This window comes from Pteropus alecto, unplaced genomic scaffold (genome assembly GCF_000325575.1).
Source record: "Pteropus alecto unplaced genomic scaffold, ASM32557v1 scaffold21, whole genome shotgun sequence".
NCBI lineage: Eukaryota > Metazoa > Chordata > Mammalia > Chiroptera > Pteropodidae > Pteropus > Pteropus alecto.
Genome location: NW_006436282.1, coordinates 19,115,014 through 19,128,691, shown reverse-complemented (window position 1 = coordinate 19,128,691; position 13,678 = coordinate 19,115,014). Strand labels below are relative to the sequence as shown.

At 35.1% G+C, this 13,678-nt stretch overlaps 1 protein-coding gene across 3 annotated transcripts in view; it reads left to right on the top strand.

Annotated features, from left to right (window-relative positions):
• Positions 1 to 13,678, top strand: part of SKAP2 (src kinase associated phosphoprotein 2) — a 158,173-nt gene that overhangs the window by 87,993 nt on the left and 56,502 nt on the right. For all 3 annotated transcript variants that reach the window (XR_001516908.2, XM_025046883.1, XM_006912014.3), the window contains exons 5-6: positions 3,764 to 3,841; positions 4,889 to 4,972. Coding sequence is in view for 2 of the 3 variants with exons in the window: in XM_025046883.1 (XP_024902651.1) it covers positions 3,764 to 3,841; positions 4,889 to 4,972 (162 nt within the window). In the remaining variant the exon portion in view is untranslated. The remainder of the gene's footprint in view (positions 1 to 3,763; positions 3,842 to 4,888; positions 4,973 to 13,678) is intronic.

The following is a 13,678-nucleotide window of genomic DNA, read 5'->3' as shown; positions in this document are numbered from 1 at the left end:
TTTTAAATATAAAGCAATCATTAAATGAGTGGATACTGTAACAAAAAGGAGTGGTTTATTTCTCAAATTCAGGAATGCTATAATGAACAGTCATTTAATAAAGTTTATCACATTTAAGTTTGGAAGAGATAAAAGGAAGCACTATCTCCAGAGGCGGCCAATTTATGGAACTCAGTAGCGCAACTCTCAGGTGAAAATGAAGAATTTAAAAAGATCTAGATAAACTTATGGGTGTTTTATTCATACGAATTGAGAGAAAAATAAAGATATTGTTGAGAGACTTACCCTTAACTTTTTGTAGTTCACGGAAAACAGTCATATTATGTGGTGACAGAATATTTGACTGACTAGACCAAGATCCAGGCTCAGAGTGAAAATTCTTATGAGCAGAAACAATCTTTTTTATATATCTCCTTTTCTAACATTTAGGGAAATATAATCTTCAGTTGTGTAGATGGCAAAATTATACTAATTGAAACTTTAGCTTTTATATAGAAAACTATGTAAATACCAAGTAATAAAAGGAAAAGCCAGTAAAAATAAGAGTAAATGGAAGCTAGTAACAGGTGAGACTCAGTAACCTAACAGGAATTTTGTACAAAGTCTAGATTGAACAACCGTAAAACCATGACTATATTAATGCAGTGAAACTCATAATATTATAATAATTTATTAATGACAATATAGGAAAAATGAGGCTTTAGAGTCCTTAGAAATCTTAACATTTAAATTGGTCATCAAAGCTGCATATCAAAAAATAAAAAAGATGGGGAAAAACAGGTGTCTCTTTTGAAAAAGTCTGTGAATCACATCCCTTGACACCTACCTATTCATAGCCCCATAGGAAGAGCCAAATGTATAGAAAAAAGGAAACTGAATAAAAAGTTAAGTCCAGCACTTAGTAGTTAGAACCTCTATAGATTAAAAAAAAAAAAAATTTAAGTCGCACTTTGGAATTGATGCCTCTCTCTATGTGTTAGAAAAATAAATACATTTCAAGAGGTGTGAGACTGGGATAGAGTGTGTGCATGTGTGTGTGTGCATGCGTGTGTGCGTGTGCGTGTGCGTGTGCGTGTGTGTGTAGATTAGGAGACATGTCAGTGTTGTTGGAGAAGGCTCAGAAATAGTGCATCAAGACACCGCGATGCAACTGTGCTGAACAAAATTGTGAATTAAAGTCCGTTAATTTAGATTATTTTGAGAAAAGAGGTACAAAAAAGAAAGGGATGATTGGATTTCTCTTTTCTCTCAGCTCTATTTTTCCACCTTTTCCTATTATACATACAGGAATGCAACTGTTTACCTTATTGATACCAAGACTAGTTTTATATCCAACCTACCTAACATCTAAAAATGATTCTTCCTGCCAAAGGAAGTTCATATTTTTCTCTGAAATTCAAATAATTATTTTTTATTTTAAATAATTTTTAATAGTTAAAACTTTTTTTAACAATAAAACTTACTTCTTAAATACATTACAAGTATTTAGGTATTCCAGTGTTTTTAATCCTAAGTAAAAGGGAAAAGGTTAAAACAATAGTTTAATAAAATTGCCAAGGTTCGGTAATACCTTAGTTTTTAGATAATTTGTTTTTTGTTTCCATACTTTGGAGCTCTTCTCCATTTTTCAGATTCTAAAATCTATTCTTTTAGCTTGCTGGTGGACTACATCCACTATATACACAGTTTGTTTTTAAGGCAAAAGTTTCAAGACACATTCTAGAACTCTTGAGTAATCCTTTAAAAATAGTGGTCTTGTGAGTAAAATACCAACCTAACTGTAAGAAAATTTGGATTCCACTACTGCCTTTTTTCCACTGAATTGCTAGAAATATTGTAGGCACTTGATAATTGTTTATTTCCATTCACTGTGACCTCGTTGCCATTTTGCATGTTTCAGATTCCCAAATTGTAAGTTGGAAGAAGACCCATTCCTTGCCTGCTGTTGTAGGTTGTTAGTTTTAATGTCTAGTATTTTAAGCTGCTTTAGAAAAATAGGACTATTATATAAGCAGTACAGCTCATATTGTAAAAAGAAAAGAATCTTTGTCAGTATATCCTTATTTCCTGAGGGTACCAAAAACTTGTGGCCACTTAAACAAGCTCTTGTAGTAATCCTCTGCAGGAGGATTAAGATGCCCTAGAACAGTCCCCAACCTTTTTGGCACCAGGGACCTGTGCTCCTATTAGAGTCTAATGCCTAATGATCTGAGGCAGAACCGAGGTGGTGATGTTAGTGCTGGGAGCGGCTGCAAATACAGATGAAGCTTTGCTCTCTTGCTTGCTGCTCATCTCTTGCTGTGTGGCCCAGTTCTTAACAGACCATGGACTGGTGGTACCAGTCCCCATCCCAGGGGTTGAGGACCCCTGCCCTAGAGTATGCCTTAATTTTTTTCTCTCCTTGGTTGGGATATAATATCTCCATCAACCAAAAAGAAATCTTGGCTTCTAAAATAACTACAATGCTTAACTTGTGCAATTAACAAATCATACTTTTTTTCATCTTTATGATTAAAATTTTCTAAGCAACATTGAATAGTCATACATTTACATTGGCATTCATTCATTTGAACTAATAGTTAAAATTATACTAAAATATAATAATATTTAATTATAGCAATTAATAAAAGCTAACACTTACTGAATGCCTACTGTGTGCCAAAGGATTAAGGCTCAGTGCTAAACTTGTTTTTGGGACAAGGGTGTGAACTTGGATAGTGAAACAAAGCTGATAATATAATTGTGAAATTGTTAGAAAGATGTGTAATTAGCCGTGTTGCATAGTTTCTCATGGTGAGATAATGTAATTGTGGTGTTTGGCAAATGTTTGGCAGCTCTTTTTTGTTTCCTGCCAAGCAGGTTTATATTAGCCTTACCTTCCTTTTCTTCATGTGTCGTGATACCTACATTTATATAGTCTTAATTCTTTGGATCAGTGTGAATCTTCTTAAATGGTGACATGCTACTGATCATTGTTGGTAGTGGTATGAGGTCTAAATGATGTAAGAATTCATGTTTTTTAAAGAGAAATTACTACTTTTTATATGGTGTTATAAATTTTCAATTTCCACCATCAAAAATATTAAATGTTTACATGTTTATGGTGCTATACAAATAAAATGGTTCTTCTAAGAACTTAAAATTGAACGTATCCAAGTACCTATTAATAAACTTTTGTTTTTTTATTTTTAAAAATTACATGTACATTAAACAACTCCTAGATAGCAAATAGCAAAAAAATGTTTAGAAAATTAAATGTCTCTGTGAGTACAAGCAGGCAGAGAATATTTGTTGTAAATAAAGAGAAGCAAATTTTAGCATTTGTTTTGGGGAAATTTTTGTTTTTGAGGAAAAATCATTTTATGCTTTACTTGATAGGAATAGGGACATGCAGGTAAGAGTCAATACGCAACAAAATTCTTGAAGAGTTAATCCAGCATAAATGTAAAGACGCTTATATGATTTGTTTGAAATTCCTAACTACAGTATTGCCCTTTAGTGATCATTCGGTCACATACTATTATTGTATTTTGGGGAGCATAATATAGTAAGAAAGGAGTATAGAACTTTTTTTTTTTCCCCCTGTTGTGGTTTACAGAAGGAGAGGGACTAGTCTATAGAATGGATCTGAAACAAAGCTTATGGACTTAGACTTAATTAGTTAGGGTAATTAAAAGTACAGCGAATCTAATGAGATCTGGTACTTGGTTTTTCTGAAATGGATTACTGACTGACTGTTTTTTTCCCCCTCTACTTCCCACAGGAAACCAGTTCCCTCCAATTGCAGCACAGGACCTTACTTTTGTTTTAAAGGCTGGCTATCTTGAAAAACGCAGAAAAGGTAAACTGTAAGATTCTAATGCAAAATCTAAACATGGTTTTTATCTTTAGATAAAATACGCTTACAGTATGCATGTGGAGCCAGTATTCTCTTTAGGTGATTGAAGAGTTTTACGGTTAAGAAAAATCTGGATGACATCCAAACCACAAAATACAGCTTTTTGCTCTAAATAACTTTTAATTAAAAAAAATTTGGTCAGGTTTTTAGTTGTCAGCATTGGTTATTTGTAAATGATTTGGGAAATATTTCCTGCATCTTAGAGGAAGGCTGTAAGCCATGACTGTGTCCTCCAGGATGAGATGTCTCACCCCTTCTCACCCGGCTGAGCAGCAGGTTATCCTGCTCCTCACATGGCACACACCATGTCTGCTACGGTGCAGGTCCAGTCCGGCACGTCATCTGCCATTTTCTGTTATGCATTCAGTGTTCCTCTCCACTGACTATGGTAATTGGGAGCGGACCATATGGTCTCACTCTTTCAACACCAATATATAATGGAAATTAATATAGAGGTGGTATTATGACATGAGAAACAAAAAGCAGAAAGTCTCTTCATTACCATTCTGCTTATCTCTCAGGTAGTCATTTCGGGCCTTTCTATTTATATTCATTTGCTTTTCTTAGTTTTCTCAGCTGAGTTTAAAAGCTCAAAGAGATAATAGAAATAATCCAGGTCAACTCCTCCCCGCTCCCTTTTATAACATGAGAAAATGGGGCCCAGACGAATCAGTTATCTCAGGACTGCATAGTAAAGGCCTTTTCAACCGTCCTGTTGGGAAAGTTTGTGAGCTACACAGTTGATCCCATAAATGTAGCAGCTTCTCTCTGTTTCACTTTACTCCTTTTAGCTTTGCTTTTTGTTTGTCTCTTGGAAAAGAAGATATAAATTAATTAGTCCTAAAATTTTAGAGCTGAAAAAGGAATCTTGCAAGTCATATAACTAACTTTTCTTTTTACAATTAGGAAAGGGCATTGTGTTTACATATGTAATCTGTGTTATCTAAACTGTTGCTTCCGCTCCCCGTCCCCAACCCCCTTTTTTTGTAGATCACAGCTTTCTGGGATTTGAATGGCAGAAACGGTGGTGCGCTCTCAGTAAAACAGTGTTCTACTACTATGGAAGCGATAAAGGTAGTACTGGCGTTCGGTTATATCAGCTTCTATTGCTGAGGGTCGGGGGGCATGTTAACTCTCCTCCCTTTTTGGTACAGAGTTAACTGAAGACAGATGGAGAAAGAATAAGTGAGAATTTTAATAATTATAGTCTAAGACTACTTTATAATTCTATTTCATCATTTGACAAACGCTCCGAATTCCAAAATGCCCTAAAAATTAACCCGATTGTGTTTTATTGAATTAAGAATGTGAGTAAAATAACTTTCACCTACGTGGCCTTTCACCTTAGGAAATAGTTATCAATTAGGCTATAGCTGTGGAATCTCTGGAAAAGTTCAGACCATTAGGATTGTGAGAGTTTTGAAGGGAGGAAAAGATTTTTTTTCTTCAAATATTTTAAAAGAAAAATTTAGATTAAATGAAATATGTGCAACACATTTTCTAGCTTCTTTTACATATTTAAATAACAGCAAGCACTTACACAAGGGTTATGTTCTAAACATCTTACCTGTCTAAGCACTATAGCTATATTAATTGTTTTATAACTCTGTGTGGTAGGTATGTTATTAGCCCCATTTATTTTACTGTTTGGAAAGCTGATAACAGAGAAGTTAAGTAACTTGTTAGAGGTCACAGAACTGGTAAATAGCCGATGTGGGATTTGAATCTAGGCATAATGGTTAGAGTCCATACTCTTAACCACTATTGCCACTATATTAATTTAGAAACAAGAAGTTATGTTTTGTAACTTCATTTGCTAAGTAATGCATCTCTTAGTCATAGTTTACATAATTTTAAGGTCATTGTTTGAACAAATAAAGACATAAAATATTGAAACTTAAAGAATATAAGCTTTTTTAGTTTTGCTTTTTTCAAGGAAAGCAGGTCAGAAGTTAAATATTATAAAGTAAAGGTCATATAAAAATAGCTAACATTCATTTCCAGAAAAGACACGTAAGGAGAAAAAAGGCATACTAGTCCAGTATTCTACTCCTATAAGCTTTCCTATGGAATTCTTATCAGCGTTGTTACTTATCAGTGTTGTTTGTAAATTTATGATTCGTTTGACATTATTCTAAGGTTTTGAGGGTTTTTTCCCATATTATAAAACCGAGCAGATATTATGTGTATATTTCAGATAAATTTGAAATACATGCATGATGCTAGAAGTTGATATCACCTTTTGGCTAATGGGATTAGCAAATTAAGAATTAATTTAGTGGGTAGTTTGCATTCTGTCACTAGTTTGCAATATGTTCAAATGTAATAATGGCATTAGTGAAGTGTAAACTATAAACAACTGTCGATGGGCAGCCTTCATTCTTCTGCTAAGGGTAAGTAGGTGATTTTGACAAAATTTAGAGTCCAAGTTCAGTTATGGTCATCATAGGTCATAAACATGCAGTACTGTGATAGAAATATAATTTTGTACAGCATTGTGAATTGAGAACAAAATCTTACTTTTCTACAAAGAAATATCCTCTAGTTCATAAGACCAAGGGAGGGAGGTTTCAAATCCTTGTGACTTTGGTGTAGTTAGGCTTCTCGCTTCTGATTTCTTTAAGAATCCGTGAACACTAATATGTTGCATCCACTCTCTGTCCTAACTGGTTTATACCAACTGTTAGGTCAAAGATTAGCATGAGTTTTCCCAAAACCTAAGGTGTGTTTATATTTATTTCAAAAGCTAATATTCAGTAAATAAAAATTTTAGGGGCTTTTGGGGAGGTATTAGTTAAACTTTAATTTCTAGTCTTATTTGATGAGACCTTTTGGTAATAATATTCTTTGTAATTTGTATTTTACTGCTTTGTGATCCATTTCACCACCTCTACCACCCCTGCTTCTTAATAATTGCTATTCTAGCATTCCTTTTCTATGTAGATATTTGAAGATCTGGTTTATATTTTCTTAAACTCTTATCTGTTTCCATGGAGATTTTAGATCTGCTTCTGGTGGTTCTTTCCTCTGTGGCTGCATCTTTTGGAATTCTTGGCCAGTTTTCCTTTTAGGGACTTGTGGGGGAAAAAAAATCTCTCTTGAGACAGTTTTAATTGCCTGTTCGGCATGATCCTAATTTCCTTCCTTTGTATCTTTTTCTTTCCAAGAAAAAGTACTTGTCACATAAAATTTTTCTTTTCTTTTTTGAAATCGAATAGATGATTTATACAGTCTTGTTTACTGTACGTGTGAACTATTTACCTAAACTTTGGAAAGCGCTGTTTAGATATATGAAAACTATAATCCTCTAACTAAGTAGGATTTAGATGGATGGATTATAGAGGCACAGAAGGAGTTGATACCACTTACTAGGTTAAACTGTACTTTGTTACTGTTCGACAGCTGCATAGTTCATATTTTCTAACACACTGTGTGTGCCAAAAACAATTTTGACCCATCAAGATAGTAATGGCTTAGAAAGAGTAGTTCCAGCCTCTAGAGTAAATAATGCACTTACCTTTGTGCCCATAAATATTACCTGTATTTATTATTCATGGCCATTTGGGTCCTTTAAGTAATAAATATATATATTGAGAGAGTACATATTTTATCACTTCATGAAATTACATCCATCCTTTCATTTCCTTCTTCCTTTGATCAAATCTCATTCATCAAACTTCTTTGATCGTAGGTACTCAGACTGCCATCAAGATAGTCATTTATTCGCTCTTTCATTTATTTATTTTTTTATTTGCTAAATATCTACTGGATACTTGTTGTATGCTAGCCACTAGAGTTGCAAAGATAATTCTGCCTTAGAGTACTCACAGTTAGTGAGAGGGAGAAAGGGAATCATGGGATTAGAGGTGGGGGCTGAGTGGGTAAACCGATCATTTCAACCAGATACAATAAGTGATTTAAATAAAATATCTTAGTTTTATTTTAGTATTTTAAAAATTCTATTAAAGTGACGCTGTTTGTACAATTGGAAGTTCTACTGTATTATAACAATAATTTCAGCAACAGCCATAAAAGCTTACCTTTTTTCCTGACTCATTTGATAGAGGCAAATTCATGGGTCGAAGCATCAGCATTTTATAATTATATCAGGAGTGTATATATAAAATATATAAATGAACTCTGATATTTTAAGAATTTATATTATTTTGCTTATATAAAGAAGGATAATACCTTTGTTATTCCTTAAGAAATAGGAATAATTCTACTTTTTATCAGAATTATTGTAATTTTATAGGATTTTGGGCCTTCGATATGCAAACATTAACCTTAAAAGTTTATCACAATAAATGTTAAATAAAAGGCCTTTAGTTTCGGCCTTGTAGTTAAGAGACCTTGTAACAATATAGAGAAGTTAAAATGAAATTCTGATATTTAGTAGGATTTATCAATATGCAGAAATATTCAAGTACAAACTGTCTTATAAAAGGTCTGATGATGACGAATCATGTTGGTTTGCAGTAAAACAGGACACGGTTTGATCTAAATATAAAATATCTACATCTGTATATAGATGGAAGCTGTATAGTGATCGAAGGTAGATATATTTTAAATCAAATTGTGTACTGCTATATCTATGTATATGGATGTAAAGATATAGATGATGTTGCATCTGCCTGTGTATAGATAGACAGAGCGAGCAACATCTGTACCAGTAGATTTTATTTGCACATCTTTGTGTCAGATATTATTAATACAAAGCAGTATGATACATTGGTTCAGAGGCGGGGGCACAGAGGACCCCTAAAACAGTATGATAGGTAGAAGCCGGCTCACTGGGGCAGTAGGTAAATGAGGGCTATGAGTGAGGAATGGGTGAGGTCAAGTTGTTACATGTCAGGAGTTTGGCCTTTCCTGTCTAAGTGACACTTAATGTTTCCAAGCATTGAAGGTAAGTAGATGGCACGACAGACTCTGATTGGATGTTGAAGAGATCACGTTGACAGCTGTCAGGAGACTGTGAGATGAAAGACAAGATGTGTTCTGAAGCTGAGAGTGACCGGGAGTTCAGAGGTTGTTTACCATCCTAAGTGCATGAGAGAGCTGCAGGTCACCTGCGGCATTTTCAGCTGCTGTCACGTTGCATGGGTCGTAACAGTGTCCTTTATTCCCTAATTACAAAGGAGGTTCTAGGAGGATAGTACATATAGGATATGAAGATATTCTCTGTGTAATGTTTATTTTAACCATAACTACATGTTATGATAGTCTGATAGACCATATCACAATTATTATCTGAATTTCAGCTGTAGAGGAAAATGGTACGTGTAACCAAAAAAGCGGAAACGGTTTTAAATTCCCAGCCTACAGAAATGCCTGTAATTTATTTATTCTCCCTTCACAGCTACGTCAGATTACCTTGCTTTTTAATCACGTTTATACCTTGGTTGAAAAATGTGTGACTGTATACAAAACCACTTGATTTTTTTGCTTGCAATGTGCTTTTATTTTAAAGAAAAAAAAAAAAAGGTTTTAGAAATACCCCAAATTTCCTGCTACCGGACAATATAAACCAAACTTTTAATTCTAACTAACATGCTTCCCTTTAGACTCATAAATATTGCCTGTGTTTATTATTCAGAGCCATTTGGGGCCTTTAGGTAACAAATATATAGAGCACATTGTATTTTTCACTTAAAATAGTAATAATTTGCTATTTCCTCGTGGTATAACTCAAAACACCAGAAGTATATTTCTGAATTAGCATTGGCAGCTGTATTTCTGTGAGCTGTATCAACAAGGAAAATGTTCATATATCTTTAGCTGAGGGCCTAGAACAGCACATCGATCAGTTTGATAAAGTTTATTAGAAGGGTTTAGTATTAAAGGTCATATTTTCTACTTTCCCACTGATGAGCATTAATACTTCCAGAAATAACATGAGTTCTTCACTGAGGGAAAGGCCTTCTTAAATATAAGGAGTAGATAGTATCAAAAATTTCTGAACACACTGCATATCTTTCTGTTTGCTAGCCATTTGTACCAAGTTATTAGTCTTGGTATAAACAACTAGGTTTAACTACACAGAAAAGGAAATTGGCACAGTGTCGTTTTTCAGACAGAATTGACGGGAATGCTCAATGCCCAGGCTTAGAAAGCAGGCAAAGACTAAGGGTGGCAAGGTGGATAGAACTTCAGCCCAGTGCCACCCCCAGGGAAAGTCTAACTGGGACAGAGTGCTGGTCCTGCCAAGCCTGGACTCCTGCTCTTGCCGTTGTTAACTGGCACCAGGTGGTGACTGCCATTGGCCCGGAAATGGATTCTGAGCTCTTCTCTGATTATTTTGTTACTCAGTTCAGATGTAGGTCCCAGGCTGGAGCATTTGCTTGGCTGATCTTGAGCAGTGAAAGTCTACTGCCCTCTAGCATCTGTGGTGGGATGGATCCTGGCTATGTCCCCTGACAGTCTCAGGATGAAAATAGAGAAGATACTTGGATGCTGGGGGTCCTCAAATGACAAATGCCCACAGCTTGTAGTGATACTAAATGACATGGAATTATTTAGTTGCTATCTTCATACTGTACTTAAAGTGATGGTGTTTTACACATATTTTCTGAGAGCCAGTAAAAAAGAGAAAAAGTAAGCATATTTGCAAGAAAAAAAGGACAGATTGAATTTTGGTAGGTTGTAGTGGGGTGGAGGGAGAGAACAGATCATGGGGACAGTTGATGAAGGAAAGCGAGAAATAAAAAATGATGCTCAGTTTTCTGTTAATGGAGGTGCCATTTACTGACACAAGAAGAAAGATCACAAGTGTTGGGAGTGGGGATAAGATGATCTCCATTGTGCTCATGTTGTATTCATTGTACTTATAGGACATTCAAGAGACGAGATATGTATAGTGAGCAGATGAAGATTTGGATGTACAACTCTGAAGAAAATAGAGACTTATGAGTCACAAGCATATTGATAGGAATTTAATCTTTGGAATTGGGTGAGGTTGCCCAGCGAAAACTATATTGTGGGAAAAGGCCAGGATTTAGGGCACAACCCGTCGTGGCTGTGCAAGAGATGGGGAAACACAGAGGAGCCCGTAAAGCAAGCTGAGAAAGTTGGACCCAAGTTGCCGGAGGAAATGCAAGATAATGTTTATTTTCTCTATCGAGACTTCATAAATTACATGTTCTAGAACAGTGGTTTTTCCAACATTAAATGTGTATCAGAATCACCTGGGATGCTTGCTAAAAATTTGGTTCCTGGACTCACCCCCAGAGATCCTGCAGAGCAAGCGCAGAGTGGTAGCCATTTCTGAATTTTTAACATGCATCCAAGATGTTTCTAACATAGGCGTTTCTTGAGAAACACCTATGTACCTTGAGAAACACTTTTCTAGGAAATGGTTGGATAAGCAAGGCTTTGGAATCAGACTTACGTTAGGGTCCTGGCTTTTACCACTTACTGGTTGTGTGGCCATGAGCAAGTGGGTTATTTTTACGTTTGTTTTCCATCGATGCTGGGGATGTAATAAATACCTTCTCTCTCTTAAATTATTTCAAGGTAGTTATGAGCTATGCTACATTAAATTCCTGACATATAGAAGGAGCTCAGTAAATGTGAGTTGTCTTTTTGGCACTTAAAATACCCAGAACACAGGTGTAAACCTAAAAGCCAGTGAAAAAGTAGAAGGAAATAGCTATCATTAACCTTATGTGTTTTGTTTTGTAAGAGAGCAGAGCCAACTGCTTTTTACCTTGAACCTACTGAATTAGAATTGTATAAATTCAGTTACTGATTTAATAGATTTCATTATCTAGTTTCTCCTGGCAGCCTTCCGTTCTATAGACATTAAATTTGAATAGCATGATATAAGCAAGGTGAAAACGTGAAATAGAAGCTGAGAAAAATTTAGTAGAGGGACAGACACCTCAAAAATCCTGAGGGCATCAATCTGTTATAAAAACTAATACTCAGATTCATACTAGATTATCAAGAAAATGTTAAATTATGTTTAAAAGAATTGTTTGAGAAGTCAGGGAAGTATATATGTCAGAAAGATTTTCATTATAATTTTAGAGTTTGGGCACTTAAATAAGATTCTGCATTTGAGAAGTTCACTTAGATAAAAATATTTTATTAGTTGTTTACAGTTCTGGGTAAATGAACTTAGATAACCTTGTTTCTCATTTGGTTTCTCATTTTACCATTTTTAAAAAATCAAGTCAACAAGTGTCCTTGAAACTATCTCAGAATGCACTGCAGAACCAACCTATATGTTTTCTCCTTTCTCTCTGCCTAGAAGAGATGCTGACATGAAGGGAGAAGAGCAGAGTCTCATAGCCATATTCTGCCCATTTCATGTCTTGAGTGTCCTATCTCGCACTGGCTAATTGGAGATATGGCTACTTTATGGTTATGGATTTGCCAAAGCTATTGAGAAGGAATTATGAATTTCCTTCCTATTTCTTCAATCTTTCTGGTGTCATAATCCTACCCCAACTTGGATGTTTACATGATTATCCTCGAATACTCAACAATTAGCTGAATTTTTTGGTAGTGGTATTAGTTTCTTTTTATTACTTTTACTTGGTTAAACAACACTTTTTGTTTTGTAGATTTAGGTCCTTCTTTGGTGGAGTGAGTTTTTCTTCTGCTATATCTTTGATATTGGCACTGTTTTATTTGTTCTTTTTAAATTCTTTTTCCAGAACACCCATGCTTTTTTTTTGGTATTTTTGTCAGTCTTCCATCTACATCATATTCCTTTTGTTCCTCTTCACTCTTTTTTTTTCCGACTTACTGAGGGCATTTTTAAAGTACATCTGATCTGATTTTTCAACAATGTTCAAAATTTTTAACTTTTTTATCATATTAATACATCATTTGTTTTGCTGCTATATTTTCCATTCCTTATACAGTATTTTTCCATTATTTTAGCACCTCCATTCCAATTTCTACCTGTCTCAGCCATTTCTCTTTTTATTTTATGTTGCATTGTTTTCTTTTATCTCTTTCGGATCTTTTTATTTACCTTATAAAAGATGCAAAACAATTGTCTAACATTTATTTCCATTTCTCGTAGTTTGCTCCTGCTTTCTACATCTTGAGTGCTATGCTATGTTTTTGTATTACATAATATTTTTACGGCACCTGTGTTCATTTGCTTGCTTTTCCTCTTTTACTTACTCTTCGCTAAGGATGTACTATCCTTGTCTCTGTAATTTGGGATGTTTACCTCTAGACTGGATTAGTGGCTTATCTCTGGTTCATCTGACTAGAGGCCGCTCACGTCCTCCTCTTAGACTCTAGCAGAAGATCTGATTCATGGCCCCACAGCATATATCTGAAAATTTTGTCTAAAGTGGATGTGCTAGTCTAAAGACAGATTACCTAATTTGGCTGCCTGTTTTTAAATAATGTAGCACAGGAAGATACCCTGCACCCTGCAGCTCTTCCAAACTCAGTCTTTGTGGTACTGATTTTACATCGCCAGATGTAAACTCCCAATCCTATGTGTTTTTCATCCTTACTCATGTTACATGGGTAAGCATTTTAGACCCATAGTAGAGGTCGAAAGCATGGGCTGTAGATCAGATGAACCACATGAATGGAGCAACTGAGCCTTTGTACAGCAAGAGAGCCACTTGCTCCATCTGGTCCTTCAAATCCTGTTTTTCCTGGGAAGTTTAAGGAAATCTCTCAAAATTGTTCAGTAGGGCTTTGATATTTTGCTTCTGACTACTTCCGTATCTTGTAGTGAAATTAAATCCTTTTTGCAGTCTAGTAGATCATTGACTAATGTTTCTGGAGCACTTAAGGTTTGTA